We start from the raw sequence: 24,553 nt of genomic DNA on the forward strand, positions 1-24,553 counted from the left end.
TTTCTGTGTTTCCATGTTTCTATGTTTCTTACTTCTATGGTTCTAGTTTCTATGTTTCCAGGTTTCTACGTTTCTGTGTTTCTATGTTTCTGTGTTTCTGTGTTTCTGTGTTTCTGTGTTTCTGTGTTTCTGTGTTTCTGTGTTTCTGTGTTTCTGTGTTTCTGTGTTTCTGTGTTTCTGTGTTTCTGTGTTTCTACATTTCTATGTTTCTGTGTTTCTGTGTTTCTATGTTTCTATGTTTCTATGTTTCTATGTTTCTATGTTTCTGTGTTTCTACGTTTCTACGTTTCTGTGTTTCTACATTTCTATGTTTCTGCATGTTTCTGTGTTTCTGCGTTTCTATGTTTCTATGTTTCTATGTTTCTGTGTTTCTGTGTTTCTATGTTTCTATGTTTCTGTGTTTCTATGTTTCTGTGTTTCCATGATTCCATGTTTCCATGTTTCTGTGTTTCTATGTTTCTATGTTTCTGTGTTTCAGTGTTTCTGTGTTCGTTTTCACTTATTCTTTTCTTGAAACATTTTATTCTTCAAAACCGTTACGGCTACTTTAGTCTGATTTAGATGATCATCGATCTGCCAGATAAGTTTATATTTAATAAATGTTTTTTACATTTGATTTTTCCCTGATAAAGGCATAATTACATAAACACTCTGCCCATTATAGGTAATTGTCTAATAATACAGCCGTAACAATTAATTAACAATCTTAACAATGAGTTATAATAAAAAAAAGTAAAATGTCATTTGGCATTTTTTCGTCTTTTGCGTTTGCTTGGCCTGTCATTCTTCGACAAGGCGTCTGTTAATTTTTTCATCTCTCGTTTTGATCGGTCCGATTTACCTAAAATATATGATATTTTTAGTTTAGAAAAAGAAGATTTATAACGATTGGTATAAATATTAGATTTCCGATCGGTTACCCCTGTCATTTTCACTCATATCTATCGTCGTTTCTGTTTCTTCATTTTCGTCTTCATTGGATCCAGTTGACATTTGTGTTTGTCTGCACACTACAGTAAATAATCGAAGCAGGAAAACTTTTAAATAAAATACGAATAATATCTTTTGAAGCATCCGACATTGCATTGATGACACGACAGACACGTATTTTCAAAATGAAATACATCCCCAACACACACGTCAGAAAATGGCACTCAACAAAGCGTGAAAACATTCATGCATTTAGTATATATAGAACTATAGTTTTATTATACGGTTTTATGATACAAATACTAGATTTCCAATCGGTTACTTGTGTCATGCTCACTCATATCTATCGTCGTTTTGTTTCTTTATTTTCGTCTTCAATGGATCCAATTGACATTTGAGTTTGTCTGCCCACTACAGTAAATAATCGAAGCAGGAAAACTTTAAAATAAAATACGAATAATATCTCTTGAAGCATCCGACATTGCATTGATGACACGACAGACACGTATTATCAAAATGAAATACACCCCCAACACACACGTCAGGAAATGGCACTCAACAAAGCGTGAAAACATTCATGCATTTAGTATATATAGAACTATTGTTTTATTATACAGTTTTATGATACAAATACTAGATTTTTGATCGGTTACCTGTGTCATGCTCACTCATATCTATCGTCGTTTCTGTTTCTTTATTTTCGTCTTCAATGGATCCAATAGACATTTGAGTTTGTCTGCCCACTACAGTAAATAATCGAAGCAGGAAAACTTTTAAATAAAATACCAAAAATATCTCTTTCAAAATGAAATACACCCCCAACACACACGTCAGAAAATGGCACTCAACAAAGCGTGAAAACATTCATGCATTTAGTATATATAGAACTATGTTTTATTATACGGTTTTAGGATACAAATACTAGATTTTTGATCGGTTACCTGTGTCATGCTCACTCATGTCAGTTGCAGTTCCTTCATTTTCATCTTCATCAGACAAACCTTTAATAAATTATACATGACAACGATTTAAGGTCATTGTTCCTATTCATATTTTGCAGCAATTTAAAAATTTTTGTCAAAATAGATTTTGTACAGGGAATAATTGCAGTATGGGATTTATGTTGCTTACATTCCTCCGCTTTCTTGTCACCGGAACCAATTTCTTGTGGCAATGTGTCAAGCTTCAGACCTTTGAGAACTGTAACAAATCATTTAGAATGTTCTAATTTGTTTGTTTCCACACGAATGGCAACGAGCATGCGAATACATTGTGAAAACAATAGATATTGGGATATCTTGAGTGCATGAAACACTGAGTTTCTTGTGTTTTTAAACGTACTTTAAAATACCAACTTGAATTAGAAATCAATTTGAACATATAATATATATGTGTTATATATTTTTTTTAACTTATACAACTCCGTCGTAAACCAACCTTGTAACACCTGGTGCTTCAGGGGTACTGTGAACGATGCCAATGGAATTGACAAACAACCAGCCTTTTGTTTTTTTCCGTCCTGATTTAAGAAATAAGATGTGTCTCGATCCTGCCCTCCTTCTTTCACGACTGCTTTTTTTAGTTCGCTTTTGTCTACTATGATTGGCTGACCACCATCGTCCGGAATGCTTTCTATCCGTATAGCGATACTGCTAGGCTCCTTATCACCCACCTTTTTCTTTTCTCTGGCAAATTTACTGATCTAAAGATAAGAAAGAAGCTCATCAATCTTTTGCTGAATTTACTGAAGGTTAACATTTTTTAACAAAAGTTAATTTTCATTACTGAAATATTTGTATTAATTCGTGCAATTTTGAACTATTGATGTTTAAATGAAGTACTGTTTTGAAAATGACTGCATGAAATTATCAATTTATCATAAAAGAGTTTTATTTTTCTATAGTCACATGTAACCGACTATTGGGCAGATACCGGATCACAATCTAAGTTCATTCTTCGAAAATTCATGTATCAGAAACATGCATCGAACGGATACTTACACATTCTTCGGAATAGTCTTTACACCTGCCCACAAACCACTGCCCGAATGCATTTATGATTTCGCTGGAAGACGATGATCCTGTATCATCCGGAATTGTTGATGATGAACGGGAGTTTTCCTTGGAAACAGGTTTTATCAACTAGAAGATAGAAAAAAAAAAAAAATATATATATATATATATATATATATATATATATATATATATATATATATATATATATATATATATATATATACATACCGTCATAAAGGCCTTTCGCTGATCTCCAAAATATTCCATGACTGCCTCTGCAATACTTAATATGTTTCGCGGAATCTCCTTTTCAATATCACATTCTTCGCCGTCTTTCTCATTGTCAATAAAATGACTGAGGACAGACAAGAGGACGTGGAGAACGCATGATATCCTAGAAAATATACGTTTCAAAATTGGGCTTAAATTGGATGGTTAATGTTAATAATGATGAGGCTTGAAATTAATATATCCATACAGGTTACGCCCTGATTGGCTTTTTTCTAATAATAATGATGCTTTTAGCTTTATTTCATCAACTGAAGATGTCCCACGAGCGCTGTTTCATCTAAATTGGTTCCGCAATTTTAAGGTGTTCCGGTAATAGAATGGTATTTTAAATATCGTATTCGAGTGTTCAATACCGCATTGCCTGCATAATAGTTATTATACCTTATAAAATTTTTTTTGTCCTTGGAAAAGTTCTCCGTACAAATGCTTTCTTCATCCCACTGGGCATTCATATTCTTGGAGAGATTATTGGCGTACTCAGTATACTTCTCTTTTGCCTCAGGTGAGTAACAATACTCGACACCGTTCTCATGCTTGTCGAATATTGTCTTATATACGCCTGAAAAAAAAATTGTTGGTTATTTCGAGTAAAGTTTACATACATACAACATACCTATATGCATAAAAACATACATACACCGGCACGGCATAAATGCATACATACATAGGCGACTCACCGGAGAACTCTTGTGTAGTGTATTCTTCCAGTTTTTCACACCATTGTTCCACTTCTTCTTCGAGTAACAAGCGAGGTTTTATTGAACATATCAAAATTCTATCAAGAAACCCATCCTTGGTTTTGGCTAGGGGTTTAAACAGCTGCAGAAATGGTTCGGGCTGAGTGAACCCACCAAGGGCCAAAGTGCTTTCTAGAAGGACCTCACGCCGCTCCCGTTTCTCGACTTTACCAGCGGAACTGCTGTTATTCGTGCACGCACTTGTTAGTGCCCATTCAGCAATGCCATCGTAAAGCCTGCAAAATAACTGTCTCTCACCTGAGCCCTCTTGTTGCTTCTTCAAAATGAATTCGTAAAACGAACTCATTTCAGAATGAGCCAATAGAGCTCTACCATCGTGAGAGACGAGGTGCTGGAAGAGTCCTTTCCGCGTGAAGTCATGGATGACCATCGAATGAGCTGGCTCCTTCAACGCGCGGATTGGACTCTCCACAGCAATCTCAAACGCTTGCGATTTTCCGGCCCCAGGTTCACTCAAACACACGGTAAACAGATTGCACGGCTCCCGATAACGGTTCCGAATCTTTAATTTAGTTTTCGGACCCATCAAAGTGGACACAACCGAAATAGCCGCAATCAATATGAATTCTGGCCGTGTGTTCACGGAAAATGCCAATGCCATCAGCCATTCAGTTATTGGCTCCGGGAAAACTTCCAGTGGGAATTTAATCGCCCGAGCCATCTTGATGGCGTTCGCGAGCTGGCATTCATTCACAGCGGGCGTGGTAATTGGAAATATCGTTCTTCTCGAAGACATCATAAAAATCTACAATAAAAATATTCGCTATTATATAGTAATCACAGTGACCGACTCCCAGAAGTCAAATCTAGTAGTTGACGAACGTTTTACAACAATTTTGTGTCCTTTGGTTATACGGAGTTAAACTTTTAATCACTATTCTAAAAGCTCGGTCATAATTCTCGCCGATGTTCAGTCTTTTAATGGTGCGGAAACTACAATAACATATAACAAAGTCTCTTTTCCAAATTTATTGTATGTCCGGAATTTTTTTTTAGGGCCCGACCGCAAATTTAAAATGGTGCATATACATTATATAGCTAGCCTAAAATTTATGTTGTTCGAGCTGCTATTTATAGGTACTAACTTTAGAACCTTACCTCTTTACAAGCGATTAGAAAAGGAGCGTAGCTTTTACAAACATACAAGTCAACCAAACTATAAAACAGAAGAATGTTGAATAAGGTTTAGAAGCTGCGAAAACTACACATTTTACTGGACATTAATGTAGAAAAGTTGCCTGACATATCCTTACCTTTCGAAGTGTACAATTGAAGGATACTGCAAATGGCGCGGGTTTTATAACAGTGAGAGCTGTCAAATTTTGTCTGCATTATTTCGAAACTGTATTATTCAATTAGCAATTATTAAAAGGTGTGTGTTCGCACGTCCTCGACTAATCCTCTTATAGATCTTTTAGATTATGGCGGATTAATTTTGTAAAATCATGAACGCCAATTCAAAAATCGTGTTATATTTCTGGGGAGCTTGAATGCGCGCATCATGCAAATTTAGTCTAGTTGCATTCGAATATCGTCTGTGGAAATTTTCCTGATCACCGTTCTCCTACATAATGATATAACGATTACTACATATTTTATAATGATTAGTGTAGTATTTTATCGAATCTAATAACTTGCAATGCTGTGTTTCTTTCGAAAACCTTCATTTGTCAAACTCCATCGCACCGTTTGTACTTAATTGTGCACTTGCATTAAAACCACGAAATACGTGTGCGCTTACTATGATATAAAACAAAATATTTACGAAGAAAATACGAAATTTATGTGATTTTATAAATAGACTCAGTTATGGCAAGGTGTACCCCCAAGGAGACACGCCTTGCCGACGATAATTACAACTCTGGTATGAGAACTTGGTGCCCTATCTAAAAGACCGACAGGTAATGGAGCGAATGCAATATAAAAAAAGGTGGTTAATGGCCAGCAGCAATTTGAAAACTAACAAGACCGAATACCCAAAACACAATCGGTCAGTGTAAGCGTGACATCGCAGAAAATAGAGCTCGTTTAAAGTTCAACCCACCTCCTCCACTAGCAATTATGCAAATTGCATGATTTGCAATAGCTGATACATAGAGGACCTCAATTGACAATTATAGAATATCTCAATTAACTATTTTACTTCAGGCGTACTTGTACAGGTGCTGGCGGTAATTCACCTCCACCCTTTTCTGAGCATGAATATTTGGAATTTTGTTGGAATGTATTCATATGAATATCATCTTGTTTGACGGAAATAAACCGGCTAGGAAACCATTACTTCCAGCCAAAATTATCCTAAAATTGTGTGAGATTTAATGTGTCAGTATTGATGCTCAGAAAACTGAGCTGCGGTGAGGGCTATGCAAAATCCATGGCTTGCAATATTTCTATACGTAAATAAATCACATTAACTAATACAAAATATTTACGAAGAAAATACGAAATTTATATAATGTGATTTTATAAATAGACTCAGTTATGGCAAGGTGTACCCCCAAGGAGACACGCCTTGCCGACGATAATTACAACTCTGGTATGAGAACTTGGTGCCCTATCTAAAAGACCGACAGGTAATGGAGCGAATGCAATATAAAAAAAGGTGGTTAATGGCCAGCAGCAATTTGAAAACTAACAAGACCGAATACCCAAAACACAATCGGTCAGTGTAAGCGTGACATCGCAGAAAATAGAGCTCGTTTAAAGTTCAACCCACCTCCTCCTCTAGCAATTATGCAAATTGCATGATTTGCAATAGCTGATACATAGAGGACCTCAATTGACAATTATAGAATATCTCAATTAACTATTTTACTTCAGGCGTACTTGTACAGGTGCTGGCGGTAATTCACCTCCACCCTTTTCTGAGCATGAATATTTGGAATTTTGTTGGAATGTATTCATATAAATATCATCTTGTTTGACGGAAATAAACCGGCTGGGAAACCATTACTTCCAGCCAAAATTATCCTAAAATTGTGTGAGATTTAATGTGTCAGTATTGATGCTCAGAAAACTGAGCTGCGGTGAGGGCTATGCAAAATCCATGGCTTGCAATATTTCTATACGTAAATAAATCACATTAACTAATACAAAATATTTACGAAGAAAATACGAAATTTATATAATGTGATTTTATAAATAGACTCAGTTATGGCAAGGTGTACCCCCAAGGAGACACGCCTTGCCGACGATAATTACAACTCTGATATGAGAACTTGGTGCCCTATCTAAAAGACCGACAGGTAATGGAGCAAATGCAATATAAAAAAAGGTGGTCAATGGCCAGCAGCAATTTGTGTGTCGACGCCAATGGAATCTTTAATTTAACCAGATTATTCCCATTTCCGTATATGCAGCATAAATAGATGATATAAAAACGATAAAAATGGTTATTCATGTATAATGAAAACACAACGATCAGGATGAAAGCGTTCTATTTTTGTTCACTTATTATCGTTCTATTGTCAATAGCGAAGCCTACGTTAACTGTGGGGTACGATATCAATGGATATGTCAAAAAATGCATCGAGTCTGCAACCAAAGCTGCTGATCTTAAATACCATACGGAGCATACTATGGAACCCCCTGATATCAGGTACGATATATTTCCAAGTTTGGATGAAACGTGGGTAAATGATCCAAAGTCGTATTGTGTCCTTCCGTACATTCTTTTTGACCCTCTGTGCCAATTTAATGCTTTACTTGAAGGAAATACAATACTTTGTCCTAAGTGTGAAACAGACGATAAAATGTGTGAAAATAATCGAAAGGGTCACCTAGTTAACACAGGAGTTTGGAAAAATGGGCGACTGCAAAGACTAAATCCGCGTATCATATTTGGCCTTACCTCTCCCGTATTACTGGTATACAAGCAGTACTCATGTGATCTAGGCCATACTGAAATAAATAGCATAGATGTGGACGTCGTAAAACAAGTGAATAACTATAATGTACCATTCACTTTAAGTCATAAGTCAGGTTTCACAAATCGACTTGTCGATTATCTGGAAGAGCTACTTGATGCAGGTCTTAGCTCTAATCAGATCTGCGAAATTATACAGCGATGTTACAAAAAAGCATTTTATGAACGAGCGCAACGTTATTACCGTGATCATAACATTGCTATAAACATTGGCCTAACAAAAGAAGTAAGTCAAAATTTCCCAACGTTCGAACAAATGGACCTACCATGCGTAGGACATACGCTAGTTGGGGGTGCAATCATTTCCAGATTTAAGTCAGAAGAAGTATTTTATCGGCATTTTTTTTCAACAATTCCTGCAAGATGGATTAGTTGCGATCACACATTTAAAGCAACTTCGAATATCGGATATTTACGCGAAAGTGATAATAAGTGGGTAAAATTATTTCAAAGCCTATTTTGCGTATTAAATGAAAAAGGCACAGTTATCCAGTGGAAATTTACTAAAACGGAAGGAACAGCTGAGCTTGAAAATTTGTTTCAACAACTTTCGAAAAGATTTCTGACACAAAATAACATTTTAGAAGGAATATTCCTCGATAACTGTTGCAAATGGACATCATTTTTAAGCAAGCATTTTCCCGGTGTACCCATTAAGCTAGACATATTCCACGCAGTGCAAAGATTAGTGCGTAAAATACCAAAGTGTTCGAAATACTCGTCTGGCATGGCTAAAGAATATGGCTTAGTTTTCCGTCAACCAGGAGACATCGGGAAAAAAAGGTCTAGGCCTTCGCCTTCGCCTGACGTTATTTCGAAAAACTTAGAAAAATTTAGCAATAAATGGGAATCTGTAAAAAATGCAGCTGGATTGAGTGTTCTTACTAAAGAAATGTTGAAGGAAATAAAAAACATTCAGGTTCACATAAATAAGGGTTGTTTGTCGGACATACCTGTTGGGTGTGGAACAAACAAAAATGAAAGGCTTCATAGGGATTTAAAGAAAATTGTTGCAACCAACCGCATAGGGCTTCCATTGTTATATACGAAAATGTTTAGAATGTTGTACAGGTTGGCCCAAGAAAACGAGAAAGAAATGTCATCTATCCAAGTGACAAAAACTCAAAAGAATGAACACATTCTGATAACTGAATATGGACAAAAATTAGAATATTTTGGAGTAGAAAGGTGTCTGGAAGAGATAGAGAGATCCGAAAACAATCAACGACCAGCACGCAAGGTTAAGGGACTTGAAAGTTATTCGCGTAAGGAAGTAGAAGAAATTTTGGATGGCATTTCCATTTTGCAAAGGAATATCAAATGTAAATGGATTGTGGCCGAACATGACTACTCGGAAAGATCTGAGAAGGAAGAGTACGACACATTGGAGTACTTAAAGCAAGGGCTATCATTTTGGAGATCATCCGAATCTATCAGGGAGATAGTTGGAAAGCGAAAAAAATCTATGCACGTACCTTGCCAACAGAGGTGCCACGTCATCTTCTCACCACGAAACAAGTACAACAAGACAGCTCTGTGGAAACCATCGAGCAAGAAATTAACTCCATCGCAAGCCAGTGGGGTCTAGAAGTCGTCAGAATTGCAGGAGATGGGAACTGCTTTTTTAATTCAGTCGCATTTCAAGTTTCGCAGTTATTGAGTAGATGTGATTTGCAGACGCATGTTAGAGAGCATTTGTATACTTTGGGGATCTCATCAGCAGTCTCTGTTCCCGCAATAAGTGATATTTTGCGAAGCCATCTTGTCGCAGAGTGGACAGGACCTTTCACTGAAGAATACCAGCAATTTGTGGGTGAGGACGTCGACTTTCAGCAACAAGCACATGCTTTTTTAAATTCGGGTGTATTCGCTTCCACTATCGGGGACCTGATGCCACTTGGTTTGTCCAACGTCTTGCAGATACCGATACTAGTGCTATCAACGCAAAATCTTGTTCCATTTTATGAAATATACCCTCGTTCGTCTATTGGGAATGGAGAAGCAATATTGTTAACATTTAACCATGGTGGACCAGGTCATTATGATGCCTTAGTTCATAAAAACCAACACGCTGAGGAGAACAATAATGAAATCCACGATAATGGCCGCGTTTTATTAAACAAAGAAAAGACAGATAATTCAAATAGGGGAGCGTGTCGGTGTGGAATAAACGCCGGCAGGTCAAAGATGAATGGACCTGGGAAAAAATGCGCCTATAAGAGCCGATGCAAGTGCATACCACGTTATGGGAGTTGCTGGCACAAGTGTAAATGCAAAGGTCATTGTGGGGAAAATGGTAGTTGCAGAGTAATCAGTTCTGAAAATGTCAAGGGAAAGCGAAAATCAGGCAATCGAAAAAAACAACAAATTCAATCATCGCCATTCAAAAGCTCTCGCATTTTCTACGAGGAACGCACAAACTCCCAAATTGAAGAACCGTTCAATCGCCTAGAGTTTTTAATAGTAATGATTATTTATGTTACATTGAAAGGACTAAATGGAAATATTTCTAATGATTATAGCAGTGACGTTAAGAAGATTTACACCAAATTAATTGGACTGGTTACACAACACGATTTTTTGTGTAATTTGCCCTTGTTTGATAAAACTCTGGAACAAATTCGGAAAAATTTAAACAAGAAGTAACTTTAGTTAGTAAATATATACTAAGAAATATTAACTAAAACAATATCGTTATATCTATTTAGTGTAAATACAACCAGTGATTATTGAAAATGGTAAAGCTACCTCGGCTACACTATAATCACCTAATGCGTGATGGCGGTTTGTCGAGCTTTCCGCTTGTAAGAATCCTATTATGTTAAATTAAAAATATTTGTTAGTTTTCTACAAAATTACTGGTTGTATTTACACCGTCGCAGTCAGTGTCGTACATTAACCCTGTAACACCAATTTGGTATTTTACAAATACATTTTACTTGTTAGTCGGAATGCAACTAGACGACTTACTACGCCTACTACCCGCGTACAATAGGGGGAAAATTTTGCCACGTCAGCAACAAATCAAATTGCAAAACAAGCACTTGGAAATATAAATCTCATCAACACTGTAACACCCTTTGTGGCACTATGATATTTTACTTGTACTGACGCCAGACAACCCAAAAGATAGAAACATCGAATAACAAAAACACAGAAACATAGAAATATAGAAACATAGAAATCTAGAAACACAAAAACGTAGAAACATAGAAACAGAGAAACATAGAAACACAGAAACACAGAAACGTAGAAACACAGAAACGTAGAAACGTAGAAACGTAGAAACGTAGAAATGTAGAAACACAGAAACATGGAAACACAGAAACACAGAAACACAGAAACACAGAAACACAGAAACGTAGAAACGTAGAAAACAGAAACACAGAAACACAGAAACACAGAAACACAGAAACACAGAAACACAGAAACACAGAAACACAGAAACATAGAAACACAGAAACATAGAAACATGGAAACATAGAAACACAGAAACACAGAAACACAGAAACACAGAAACACAGAAACATAGAAACATGGAAACATAGAAACATAGAAACATAGAAACATAGAAACATAGAAACACAGAAACACAGAAACATAGAAACATGGAAACACAGAAACATAGAAATGTAGAAACACAGAAACATAGAAACATAGAAACATACAAACACAGAAACACAGAAACACAGAAACACAGAAACACAGAAACACAGAAACATAGAAACATAGAAATGTAGAAACACAGAAACGTAGAAACGTAGAAATGTAGAAACACAGAAACATAGAAACACAGAAACATAGAAACATAGAAACATAGAAACATAGAAATGTAGAAACACAGAAACGTAGAAACGTAGAAATGTAGAAACACAGAAACGTAGAAACATAGAAACACAGAAACACAGAAACACAGAAACACAGAAACACAGAAACGTAGAAACATAGAAATGTAGAAACACAGAAACACAGAAACACAGAAACACAGAAACACAGAAACACAGAAACACAGAAACACAGAAACACAGAAACACAGAAACGTAGAAACATAGAAATGTAGAAACACAGAAACATAGAAACATAGAAACATAGAAACATAGAAACATAGAAACATAGAAACATAGAAACATAGAAACATAGAAACATAGAAACATAGAAACATAGAAACATAGAAACATAGAAACATAGAAACATAGAAACATAGAAACATAGAAACACAGAAACACAGAAACATAGAAACACAGGAACACAGAAACGTAGAAACATAGAAATGTAGAAACACAGAAACATAGAAACATAGAAACACAGAAACGTAGAAATGTAGAAACACAGAAACACAGAAACATGGAAACACAGAAACACAGAAACGTAGAAACATGGAAACACAGAAACACAGAAACACAGAAACACAGAAACACAGAAACACAGAAACACAGAAATGTAGAAACACAGAAACACAGAAACGTAGAAACGTAGAAATGTAGAAACACAGAAACATAGAAACACAGAAACATAGAAATGTAGAAACACAGAAACATAGAAACACAGAAACGTAGAAACATAGAAATGTAGAAACACAGAAACGTAGAAATGTAGAAACACAGAAACATAGAAACATAGAAACAGAGAAACATAGAAACACAGAAACACAGAAACGTAGAAACACAGAAACGTAGAAACGTAGAAACGTAGAAATGTAGAAACACAGAAATGATGGAAACACAGAAACACAGAAACGTAGAAACGTAGAAACACAGAAACACAGAAACACAGAAACGTAGAAACATAGAAATGTAGAAACACAGAAACATAGAAACATAGAAACATAGAAACATAGAAACATAGAAACATAGAAACATAGAAACATAGAAACATAGAAACATAGAAACATAGAAACATAGAAACATAGAAACATAGAAACATAGAAACATAGAAACGTAGAAATGTAGAAACACAGAAACACAGAAACACAGAAACATGGAAACACAGAAACACAGAAACGTAGTAACGTAGAAACGTAGAAACACAGAAACACAGAAACACAGAAACACAGAAACACAGAAACACAGAAACATAGAAATGTAGAAACACAGAAACACAGAAACGTAGAAACGTAGAAACGTAGAAACACAGAAACGTAGAAACGTAGAAACACAGAAACACAGAAACACAGAAACACAGAAACACAGAAACACAGAAACACAGAAACACAGAAACACAGAAACACAGAAACATAGAAACACAGAAACGTAGAAACCTGGAAACATAGAAACACAGAAACATAGAAACACAGAAACGTAGAAACATAGAAACATAGAAACACAGAAACACAGAAACACAGAAACATAGAAATGTAGAAACACAGAACAGAAACGTAGAAACGTAGAAACGTAGAAACACAGAAACACAGAAACACAGAAACACAGAAACACAGAAACACAGAAACACAGAAACATAGAAACATGGAAACACAGAAACATAGAAATGTAGAAACATAGAAACACAGAAACGTAGAAATGTAGAAACACAGAAACATAGAAACATAGAAACATAGAAACATAGAAACATAGAAACATAGAAACATAGAAACATAGAAACATAGAAACATAGAAACATAGAAACATAGAAACATAGAAACACAGAAACACAGAAACATAGAAACATGGAAACACAGAAACATAGAAATGTAGAAACATAGAAACACAGAAACGTAGAAATGTAGAAACACAGAAACACAGAAACACAGAAACACAGAAACACAGAAACACAGAAACACAGAAACACAGAAACGTAGAAACGTAGAAACGTAGAAACACAGAAACACAGAAACACAGAAACACAGAAACACAGAAACACAGAAACACAGAAACACAGAAACACAGAAACACAGAAACATAGAAACACAGAAACGTAGAAACCTGGAAACATAGAAACACAGAAACATAGAAACACAGAAACGTAGAAACATAGAAACATAGAAACTAGAACCATAGAAATAAGAAACATAGAAACATGGAAACACAGAAAACTGGAAACACTGTGTTATATATTTCCGCGATTCTAATTATATATTCCGTGACCCGTAACATGGGCTTATAACCCAGAAAGATTAGTTTGATTCGATATTTCCATTACGGAAAATCAATATGTCGCGTATCAAACAATCGCAAGAAACAGTATGTCTACACAACCGTACAATTGGCAAGCAGGAAAAACTAATGTCTACGATAGAGTAAAGTTTTTGTTCAATAATGAAATACTCTGTGATGTTCATTTTATCGTTGGCAAGGGTTCGCAAAGACGACGTATTCCTGCACATCGGTTTGTCCTCTCAATGGGAAGCGCTGTCTTTGATGCAATGTTCAATGGTGGTATAGCAAGCCCAAATGATGATGTAGAACTGCCTGATGTAGAATCATCAGCTTTTCTTGCTCTCCTAAAATTCTTATATACAGACGAGATCCAAATCGGCCCAGAAACTGTCATGACTACATTATATGCAGCTAAAAAATACGTAGTGCCGATTATGGAAGATGCTTGCGTTGATTTTTTAAAGAAAAACCTTCGTCCTGATAATGCATTCATGCTGTTGACACAGGCGAGATTATTTGACGAGTCACAGTTAGCAACTAGATGTTTGGAATGTATTGATAAGAATACGTTTGAAAGTTTTAATGCCGAAGGTTTTACGGATATTGATTACAATACATTGTTAGCTGTTTTAAAACGTGACACACTAGGACTGAAAGAAAGCCAGTTGTTTCAACACGCAGTGCGATGGGCAAAACAAGAATGCGAGCGAAAGGAATTGAACAAAACGCCAGCAAATCTAAGGTAAATAATACAGATCTCTCGTGTATTACAATCATTAATATATTCTGGTATGGAAGGGAGCTCTTTGCAAGGATTCACGTCTAAATTTTAGTGGTTACGACTTAGAGAACTGTTGACATTTGAAATTAATAATCACAATCGATGATCGAAAATCCGACAAAAATCGATGATCGAAAATCCGACAAAAATCGATGATCGAAAATCCGACAAAAATCGATGATCGAAAATCCGACAAAAATCGACCCTCGACTTTGTACCCTCGACCAAAACCCAACCTCTGCAAATAGATGAAAAATTAATTCTATTTCTAGGTGTGTCTTATCTGAGGCTTTGTACCAGATCCGTTTCCCATTGATGCCAGTGGAAGATTTTGCAACAGGCCCAGCACAATCTGGTATCTTAACAGAGAAAGAAATTGTCAGTTTATTTCTGTATTTCCATGTGAATCCCAAACCAAAAGTTAATTTCATTGATAAGCCAAGATGTTGCCTGACCGGCCGGGAGAAGTCTGTCAGGAGATTCTCAAAAGTTGAAAACCGATGGGGTTATAGTGGTACAAGTGATCGGATTCGGTTCTCGGTAAACAAGCGTATCTTTGTTGTTGGTTTGGGCCTTTATGGTGCAATTCATGGTCCCAGTGATTACAATGTCAAAATGCAAATCATTAACACTGAGACTGGCTTGGTTTGTGGAGAGAACGACACAGCGTTTAGTTGCGATGGAACCCCAAGCATATTCCGTGTGATGTTCAGTGAACCAATAGAACTCTCCCCAAGCATCATTTATGTTGCAAGTGCAACCTTGAAAGGTGCTGATTCGTATTATGGCACAAAAGGACAGCGTAAAGTTGTTTGTGAAATACCTGAACCAAAGGATGAGAATATTGTGTTTCATTTTTCATATGCTACTGGAAACAATAATGGAACCTCGGTCGAGGACGGACAAATTCCTGAAATAATTTTCTACACTTGACTCTAAAATGTACCCTAATTTTGACATATCTGCATGATGTAGTTAGGTGAACATCTTTGAGTGACTGTTATACTCTTAAACTTTGTATATATTTGGCTACCTTGAAACTGAAGTTGATTGTGGGTATGAAATGCATTAGAAACACAGCTATATAAACAAGTGTTTGTCATCTCCACTATCAACATCCTAGATATCAAATAAACTTATGTAACATACATGTCCTATATTACAATCAAGTGCTAAAACACATTTTATATATAGAATTTTAGGCCTTGTGATATATATATGTACATAATGGTGTTATTTCAGAGATCTTGAGAAAAGACCTTGAGTAAAATAACATTAGCTAACTGAACTAGTGTTCTTGGGCCGGTTGTATCAAGCCTGTTTAGCTTAAACGGTGGATAAGTCAAAATTAAATAACATTCTTACATCTGTCTTGAATGAGTTAACTTGAATATTATGCACTAAATATGTAGTTGTAAACAGTATCTTTGCATTAAGGTTAAAAACATTTAGTTTGCTTGTTGAATAAAACGATAGACTTGCTTTCTATTTTGAACTTAACCACCGTTTAAGCTAAACGGGCTTGATACAACCGGCCCCAGGTTGACAGACCATCTACAATGTAGGCTGCTCAAATGTATATGGAAGTAAGTTGTTTATGTATTTTTTGATTTGCTCTAAGCTAAAATAATTGTTTGTGTGCTGCAGTAAATACAAAAGGCATTAAAGTGGGATTCAAAGAATACCTATTCATCTTTTCTATTCCTTTTCCTTCGATGATCCAGATCATCAACAAAATTGCTCATCATTTCGTATTTTCAAAATAAGTTCCAATGCTTTTTTAACATCCTTGCTTATAACTCCCTACAGCAAGATTGATGATTTCTGTTTTAAAATGAGTTGGTTTAGCTAAAGTTAGTCCAGGCTAATTTCATTACCTGTAGTGCATTGAGTAGATGTAATCTATACACATTAATTGTCTTGGAATGCTCAGTATCTGCCTCCTGTGTGAATTTGCAAATATAGCATTTAAAAACCTGGCAGATATAGTGTATTAACAATGCAGTTTATCAAATTACAAAGTAGGATGATGTAGTTTCATACCATCAACTGGTTTTGAAGCCTTAAAACTTGTTCCTCCAAAGCACAAATTTTCTGCTCAGATTTCATTTGTGCCTCATCCCGTGTTTGATGTTTCAATTCCAAAATCTAAACAAACCATTTTCAATTGCATTATTACATCTATATATTACATTAATGATATACCTGCATTGCCATAACATGCATGCATGGTCCCATTATTAAACACTATATATGCATACCTGACGTTTTAAATTATCATTTTCCTTCTTTAAATTTGAAAAACTAGCATTCAAAGTTGACAGTTCTTCTTCAGTCGATTCCTATTTTACATAAGAGAACACCTGATGAGTAAGTGACCTAAACCTGTACCAACCAATTTTGTCTAGGCCTGTATAGTTACATTACAACAATCAATTATAATACTGGTTTATATATTAATTAAGTTACCTTTAATTCCTGATAAACTGTTATAGGAATAGTTGGTATACTGTCATCAACATTAATATCAATCTATGTAGGAATGATTTAATATAACTTATTTCAGAGAAGTTAATTATAATGCATAAAATCCACAGTCTGTAATTAAAATATATCTTACCAGCTCATTTTTCAATTGCTCATTTTCTGCTTTTAATGCATTTATTTCCCTCTGAAAATTCTCCTGTTGTACTTTTTCCACATCATCTTTGAAAAAAAAATTGAATTTAAATTAATGGAACAGAAGGACATCACTTTGATATGTAATTGACTAAAGTTTTATATTAATTTTTTATTTCAATCTTACCAGATTGTCCAACAGTTATTTTGTTATAATTAATGTCCTCCTTCAATCTGTTTACTTTGTTCTAGACGTAACAAAATAGAATTTTTTATTAAGTTCTTATTTTGCATTGTCGGTGTACAAGGTAAATCAGAAATTTATGTAGTACATAGATTGCGATGAAATGGTTTGAAGCAATGTTTTTCACATCACGGTACATTATATTTCTTAATTCTTACCTTGTTTGAGTGTGACATTTCCATTGTGGGCAGTTGAGTGTTTAATCGGTTATTTTCTCTTTCTAACTCCTAAACATGTTTAAAGACAGATGATCATCTGAAGCTTGCATACATATACAGAAACAAATCACCCATGCAGGTACATATTATCATTAATCAAGTAAAGTCATTCAGAAAGTCAATGTATTGTGTGTTGTTTTTGGACTGACTATACAAAACCAACAGCACATGGCCTATTTGTTAATTGGTTTAGTTTGTCTCATATATTAGATGTTGGATGCAATGTTTTCATGCAGCAATTTGGACAACTAAGACCAAATCAAGATGAAGACAAAAAAACAACTGCTTTACCTGATCCAATTTACAAACATTTGCTTCAAGCCTGCCAGGATGCGATGATGAGGAAATGAATGTTGAAACAGAATGCTGCAGAGAAAAATACTATTTTAGTTCATCTAAGATCAACTTAAGATGCAGCTATGCAACTTTTCAAATGCCAGCTATATCATTCCCCAGAAAAACGTCTGCATAAAGTATACACTAAAAGCTTTTGGTAAAATGCAAGGCAACTTAATTATGTCATATATGCAAAGTAATGGCGCCAATGTCCTGTCAACATTTTGAGTAGATCATAGAAAAGTTGGATTAATAGAAGATTATCTTCCTAATGACGTTGACTTAAGATTTAAAGAAATATTTGCTTTAAGGATAAAATTTTAATTACACAGTACAAGTACAAGCTGTGCTATTGTAGGATGCAATTTTGCTGTGCCCAAACATATATAATCAATGGATGGATGGCTTACTATATATGGAAGGAAAAAAGCACTGTAATTACAATGGCCTTAATGATTCTCCTGTTCATTGTTTAGCAGTAAAGAATTCTTCGAAATGATGCCATTAAGACGCAAATGTCATGGTGGGGCACAAAATAACTGAACAATTTAGTAATTTAATAAATGCATCAACATACCGAAGATGATCGTCTGTCACTGCTGTAGACACTCTAAAACAGTCAAAGCATAAAATCAGCAGTGCCAGGTGCCACATAAAAAAGTTATCGAGGAAACAAGCTTACACCGAATCTGTGTTCTGAATCAGGATGAGACAACATTGAAGCAACATCGGAGCCGTCATTACTACCAATCACAGATCCCTAAAGGGGGAATAATTACATCAGCAAAGTAATGCCAAATTGGAACTGTGATTTTCAAAATGCAGGAATAAGAACAAGAATTAAAATCACTTACATCTTGAGAGTCCTCATCATCAATATATTCCTCAGCTACAAAAATAATTGTAAGTACAGTAAGTATTTATTAAATGATTGTTTGGCAAACCAGCAGCTAAATTCATTACTACATTAAGTTAAATTCAATTACAATAATTTAATACAAAAATAGAGGTATGGTTATAGATACCATAATCCCATTGGGGTAAAACTGGAGTGTCAGAAATTATCCTCACAATTTCACCATAGCCACTGATCCGAGCAAAATCTTCAGCTGGAATATGAAAAGCTCTTCATCAATGCAATATATTATGTACCAGCTAGCATTCATGGAAAATGTTCATATTGTACGTACCTTGGTGACCATTACTATCCCTCAATAATGGATTAGCCCCGTGTTGTAACAATGTACAAACAGCATCTTTCAGACCAATCAAAGACGCATACATTAATGGTGTTCTAAAAAGGAGGTTTAAAATACTCTATCATGCCACATATAATGTTTGTAGTCTATTAATAATAAAATAATATCTGGGGCCGGTTGTATCAAGATTAGATAACACTCTTACATCTCTCTTGAATAAGTCAACTTGAATATTATGCATTGAATATGTAGTTGTAAACAGTATCTTTGTATTAAGGTTAAAAACATTTAGTTTGCTTGTTGAATAAAACGATAGACTTACTTTCTATTTTGAACTTAACCACCGTTTAAGCTAAACGGGCTTGATACAACCGGCCCCTGGAATTTAACAAGGATCTTACTTATGTGCACTATCAGTGACATTGACTCTTGCTCCATTTTCCACAAGTATTTGTACAATACTTTCCCGAGCAGCCTGAATAGCAATCAACAATGGTGTTCTACCATCCTATATTTACAAAGACGTTAATTTTTATTGAAAACTTGGTAGTGTCTGTTCTACACATCAGAAAAAAGGGAATAGATTGGCTTCTGTTATGAAGTATTATAAAATTCCCAAAAAGGGTTAGGTTTTAACATTCATGAGATAATTTGCAATGGTGGAGTGATCTCATTTCAACCCAGTCATTGTGAACCCAGGTCATTAATGCCTGGTGGTTGAAACTTGAAAGAAACTGCAAATAAGTAAACAAACCTTATCTCTTGAATTTAACTTTGCTCCATTTTGAATAAGAATTCTTACACAATCAACATGGCCTTTGCTTGCTGTGAATACAAAACAAATTTAGCATCTTCTTCAATTCAAAATGAATAGACTGGATTTGCAATATGATACATGTATTACAAATACACAAAAAGGTTTCAAAAATTAATACAGCTGAATACCTGAATGATGCAAGGCTGTCATCTTGTCCGCATCTATACTTCCAACTCGAACTTTATATTGCAATAATTTAACAATGGAATCTGCACTCCCAGATTTTGCGGCAGTATGCAGTGCTGAGCCACCTTATGATAAAAAATAATTATTTTGAAGAGATTTTCAATTTGCTTCTCTTCAATCACTCAACTTTCCTAACCTGCTTTACTGACTGGTACAACATCAGTACACCTTTCTAGTAATGCTTCAAGGCATTCAACGTGACCATGTTCACAAGCAACATCCAACCTGAAAGAGATGATAGAGTCACTGGAAGGACTCTATTGTGATCTTAATTCAGACATTCAGTTATTTCTGTAATTGCATGGCATGAGTTGTAGCAATACCCTGCCATGTGATTTATCAGTTTATGAATATTAGTGCATTTGTATTAACTTTGTGCTGTTTGTATTACAGTATCTCTTTGTATTCAAGTGGCAAAGCAAAATAAATAAATAAATAAATATATAAAACAGTACAATAATACAACCAACAATGATTTTTGTCACAGTATCAGTGATAGTTTCCGACTAAAACACGTGAGACAGTGATACAAAATAGATGGGCCATGTTTTTCATATTTATATATTTTTGAAATATTTACATTGTTTTTCCATCAGATTTCTTCTTTAAAGGTGTGACACCTTTCCTCAATAAAGCCAACCTATTTGGTAGAAATATTAATATTTATATTTACAGGTTTATGTGGGAAAAACAGCTTAAAGTGGTTCTCAACCCACCCTGTTATACCTACCTCAACTTATTTTCTTCACTATGAACAATATAATCCAATATTTTATCATCATACTTCGTCCACTCCATCAAAGCTACCTGCAGAAAAAAAGGACATGGTGAATATTTTAATACGTGCGTTCTTGTATAAAGTACGATTTTATAATAGAATAAAGCAATTTCATAGCTTTGTTTTTTAATACTAACATGAGAAGATGATCCTTTCCCAAGTTTGTCCTTAAATTTCTTCATTTTAAACGTCTAACTTTTTACTAAATACTAGTTTGGGACCATTGATCAATGTTTGGGACCTTGACGTGCAGGTAAATATAGCGAAATATGCGAATATTCATCGTAAACATAAGTCGTAACCATGATCACAAAGGTCATTTCAGACATTTTTGACTAAAAAAGTAAATACAAACATCCTAAAATAAACAAAATGCAAAAAACAAAACAATTCACGCAATTTTTAATCTTTTACTCTCAGCAAAAGAACAGTCCACGTGAGCCTGAGATATCAGATATCTTACGAACAGCGGCCATCAAATCCCCCATACTTTATTAAATACCATCAAACGAAATGATGTCGTTTGCATTCGATGTGAATAGTTGCATATCAAGTATGGTAGGTACCGTAGACCTGTTTTCAACAATCAAATTATTTTAATGCGTTTTAAAGATATATTTGTAAAAATGAGTGGTTACAAGCTTTGCGAACAACTAGAAATGGATATAGTGAATTGGTCATCACTTTCATTATCTGACAGACATATATTTAACTTATGTCTCAACTGTTTAATACTAGTTTGGTATTCTTTATCATAATTGACACAATGGTATTCTTTACATTCCTGTTCTAAATGATATCACTCAAGATTCAGTAGTTGCCTGCTATTGCTGTTATAACGAACTCAGTGGTAATAATAGTGAACGATGAAATGGTCTTGTAATAAATCTCAACTTATCTCAACAAAGGGTTTGTTCTCAACTCTCCGAGGGTACAATCACCTACTTTACTGCATCTCCCTCCAATCTTGGCCTGAATGAGGGCAGTGGGAACCAGGCCTGATACTGTATGGGTCCCCTACATGCCTGCAGACGGGCACTTAATACTGGGAGGCATAGTTAGGTTGGCTGTAATCAGGCAGGGAGTTCATGTAACCCTGATCGCCTTGATACGTGGAATCCTGAGAGAGGACTGCATCCCCTTGAGACTTCAAGTGAAAATCTTCAGCCAAGTAACTATCCTATAAGAATAAACCACAGGGTAAAATATTTAAGAGAATTGTGCTTCCAAGACTTCATAGTGAAAGTACTACAGATGTTTGCATTACATACCTGTGACAGTTCTGGTTGGGATAATGGTTGAGATGCCATAGGTTGAGACATACCACCTTGAGTAAGCGGACCTTGGGATAATGGCTGTGAGGCCTCCTGTAATTACAATATATATTATCAACAAACAGCGGCAAGTGTTGGAGATTTTTTTCCCTAAGTTATCATCTTACCTGACTAGCCTGGCTTGTATTCATGCCATAGGAACCATGATTTACTTGATGTCTATTGTTTGAAGTTTGTGCACGGTTGTTGCGATTATACTGATTAGAAACATGTTGTTGTCGTACACCTGGCATTGGGCGACCTGGCATGGCCTAAAAAACCAAACATAGTAATGAAACAAACATAGTTTGAAACAGGGTACAGTATAAATGTTCTTGTCTATAACAAAACGTAGTTCCCAGTTGTGGCGTAGTTTAACTGCGGAATCTGAAATCTGATACAAAAGTTTTGGACTTACTTGATTGTAATAGTTATGTGGAGGTTGGGGAGGCATAGGTGGCAAAAACATTCCCACAGGAATAGGGATATTTCCAACAGCAGCTGCAACTGTTCGCTCCGCACCAATATAACCCATTCTGTCATGCGTCCGGTAGTAAGCGTCCTGGTATGTCGCCGTAGGATCAATCTGTGGCGCAAAACCAGGACCGATAACGCGGCCGGGCATAAGCGCTTCACGCGCATCAAACATTGTAGAACTCATAAAGCGACCTCCCTATGAATGATAAGCATAAGAATATAAGTTACAGCATCTCTTGTGATTTTAAAGAATGGAGTAAGGGTAATGGGAAATGGTTCATAGTCGGTACAGAATGATTCTCAGAATGATTGCAGCATATGAAACATAACTTACCGGGTTTGTTTTGTTGACAAGTTTCCTTGGTTTACTGAATTGAATCATACTTTCCTTCATGTTGTTCAAAGGTCCTATATAAATGATCAACATATCTCAAAATTCTAAGAACCATCTAAGCACTTGCAAATAATTCTCATTAAAAAAGACCAACCTTCAACAAGAACTTTATTCTCCTTGTAATAGTTTAACAAGTGATTCCACAATTCTTGCTAAAGAAATAAAACATTGTAAAGATACAAAAAATATTCTAGGCAGATCTGTGAAGGATTGAGCAGAGTCGCCACAAAATAAAATACGTAAGAAACTTTAGGATTTACCAACCCTGGACAAAACTTTTGGGTTTCCAACAATCAAAGTTCCATATCTATACAAAAAAGGAGTACCGCGTAAAATATCAAGCCGAGTAAAATATTAAACGACAAAAGGCAAAACTAACTTGGCTCTAGTCAATGCAACATTTAGACGACGAGGATCTTGTAAGAAGCCAATACCCTACAAGAAACACAGACGAAATATTCCTTCAGTATACATATAACATGAACATCACCTGTTTTTTGAGATGCATTTACCTGATGTTCATTAGAACGGACACAAGACAAAATAATGTAATCTTTTTCACGTCCTTGAAATGCATCCACACTTGCCACTTCAATTTCCTAAAAATATCTGAAGTCATATACTGTGCAAACAAGTGGTGTATAGCAGCAATAAAGAGATATTACTTGGTATAAGTTGACATGCATAGAGCCACTGTACTGCATGTACTGGACGATATAAGCTCGTTGGCCTTCATAAGGAGTGATCACGCCAATCTGTTCAGGCTTAACACCAGCACGGAGAAATCGAGTTGCAATTTTTTCCACAGCAGCAGCCTCGGTCCTACACGACAAGATTATGATGGGAAATGTAAATGTCTGCAAATTTATCTCTTTTTAAAATCAGAAATAAAAGTCGCAGTGGAGGTGCTAACCTGTTAAGAAAGGAGGTGCCAGAAGATCCAATTTCTTCTTGCCCAGTTGTAGCGTAAAAGAACATTGGTTTCTCAGGTACTGGCCAAGGGAAATCCATACCTGGCTGCATTCTTTCAGCTGTGGAAAAAATTATGCTGTATTAGTATTGTCCAACATACACCAGCTGGAGGGTAAAATCTAGTCAGAACTCAAAGCTGGAAAAAACCATATTTACCAACGGTGACGCCGTTCTGTAAAGTACCATCATAAAACAAGTTGGACGGGAA

The 24,553-nt window shown here is 35.5% G+C and overlaps 4 protein-coding genes across 4 annotated transcripts; 1 reads left to right on the forward strand and 3 right to left on the reverse strand.

Annotated features, from left to right (window-relative positions):
* Positions 1-474: 474 nt before the first annotated feature.
* Positions 475-4,730, reverse strand: LOC114544164. The gene is made up of 10 exons (XM_028562878.1): positions 3,914-4,730; positions 3,618-3,795; positions 3,174-3,339; positions 2,931-3,071; positions 2,368-2,632; positions 2,062-2,130; positions 1,872-1,931; positions 1,584-1,673; positions 921-1,010; positions 475-841 (listed from the first exon to the last, which is right to left on the reverse strand). The coding sequence occupies exons 1-10, from the start codon at positions 4,728-4,730 to the stop codon at positions 741-743; spliced, it is 1,977 nt and encodes a 658-aa protein (XP_028418679.1). The 3' UTR covers positions 475-740.
* A 9,296-nt stretch (positions 4,731-14,026) lies between these two features.
* LOC114544163 (BTB/POZ domain-containing protein 2-like) lies at positions 14,027-16,245 on the forward strand. The gene is made up of 2 exons (XM_028562877.1): positions 14,027-14,753; positions 15,065-16,245. The coding sequence occupies exons 1-2, from the start codon at positions 14,098-14,100 to the stop codon at positions 15,723-15,725; spliced, it is 1,317 nt and encodes a 438-aa protein (XP_028418678.1). The 5' UTR covers positions 14,027-14,097; the 3' UTR covers positions 15,726-16,245.
* A 12-nt stretch (positions 16,246-16,257) lies between these two features.
* On the reverse strand, positions 16,258-21,601 carry LOC114544162 (ankycorbin-like). Its single transcript, XM_028562876.1, has 21 exons — positions 21,327-21,601; positions 21,142-21,218; positions 20,992-21,051; positions 20,548-20,636; positions 20,354-20,476; positions 20,163-20,233; positions 19,810-19,916; positions 19,400-19,503; positions 19,235-19,318; positions 19,064-19,098; positions 18,892-18,969; positions 18,787-18,819; positions 18,165-18,239; positions 17,814-17,882; positions 17,599-17,659; positions 17,413-17,498; positions 17,262-17,324; positions 17,054-17,134; positions 16,836-16,940; positions 16,670-16,735; positions 16,258-16,595 (listed from the first exon to the last, which is right to left on the reverse strand). Exons 1-21 carry the CDS (start codon positions 21,369-21,371, stop codon positions 16,521-16,523), a joined length of 1,587 nt encoding a protein of 528 aa, XP_028418677.1. The 5' UTR covers positions 21,372-21,601; the 3' UTR covers positions 16,258-16,520.
* Positions 21,602-21,794: 193 nt separating this feature from the next.
* Positions 21,795-24,547, reverse strand: LOC114544161 (regulator of nonsense transcripts 1-like). The gene is made up of 12 exons (XM_028562874.1): positions 24,502-24,547; positions 24,287-24,404; positions 24,039-24,195; positions 23,886-23,972; positions 23,753-23,808; positions 23,638-23,680; positions 23,468-23,525; positions 23,314-23,387; positions 22,921-23,175; positions 22,631-22,774; positions 22,461-22,556; positions 21,795-22,369 (listed from the first exon to the last, which is right to left on the reverse strand). Exons 2-12 carry the CDS (start codon positions 24,394-24,396, stop codon positions 22,229-22,231), a joined length of 1,221 nt encoding a protein of 406 aa, XP_028418675.1. The 5' UTR covers positions 24,397-24,404; positions 24,502-24,547; the 3' UTR covers positions 21,795-22,228.
* Between the last annotated feature and the right edge of the window lie 6 nt (positions 24,548-24,553).

The sequence above is a fragment of the Dendronephthya gigantea genome, unplaced genomic scaffold (assembly GCF_004324835.1).
Source record: "Dendronephthya gigantea isolate DGI-Jeju-01 unplaced genomic scaffold, DenGig_1.0 000671F, whole genome shotgun sequence".
NCBI lineage: Eukaryota > Metazoa > Cnidaria > Anthozoa > Malacalcyonacea > Nephtheidae > Dendronephthya > Dendronephthya gigantea.

Bases quoted from the DNA above. Each gene is read 5' to 3' on its own strand.
- LOC114544161 (XM_028562874.1), bottom strand. From the start codon at position 24,396: ATGCAGCCAGGTATGGATTTCCCTTGGCCAGTACCTGAGAAACCAATG. The intron at 23,973-24,038 runs GTAATATCTCTT...AGATATTTTTAG, and splicing joins TGCATGTCAACTTATACCAA to GAAATTGAAGTGGCAAGTGT. The intron at 23,526-23,637 runs GTTGGTAAATCC...TTATTTCTTTAG, and splicing joins ACCCAAAAGTTTTGTCCAGG to CAAGAATTGTGGAATCACTT.
- LOC114544162 (XM_028562876.1), bottom strand. From the start codon at position 21,371: ATGAAGAAATTTAAGGACAAACTTGGGAAAGGATCATCTTCTCAT. The intron at 18,970-19,063 runs GTAAGTGATTTT...TTCCCCCTTTAG, and splicing joins ATGATGAGGACTCTCAAGAT to GGATCTGTGATTGGTAGTAA. The intron at 18,820-18,891 runs GTAAGCTTGTTT...TGACTGTTTTAG, and splicing joins ATTCAGAACACAGATTCGGT to AGTGTCTACAGCAGTGACAG.
- LOC114544164 (XM_028562878.1), bottom strand. From the start codon at position 4,730: ATGTCTTCGAGAAGAACGATATTTCCAATTACCACGCCCGCTGTGAAT. The intron at 3,796-3,913 runs GTGAGTCGCCTA...TTTTTTTTTCAG, and splicing joins CACTACACAAGAGTTCTCCG to GCGTATATAAGACAATATTC. The intron at 1,674-1,871 runs GTAACCGATCAA...TATTTACTGTAG, and splicing joins CATGAGTGAGCATGACACAG to TGGGCAGACAAACTCAAATG.
- LOC114544163 (XM_028562877.1), top strand. From the start codon at position 14,098: ATGTCTACACAACCGTACAATTGGCAAGCAGGAAAAACTAATGTCTAC. The intron at 14,754-15,064 runs GTAAATAATACA...TTCTATTTCTAG, and splicing joins AAAACGCCAGCAAATCTAAG to GTGTGTCTTATCTGAGGCTT.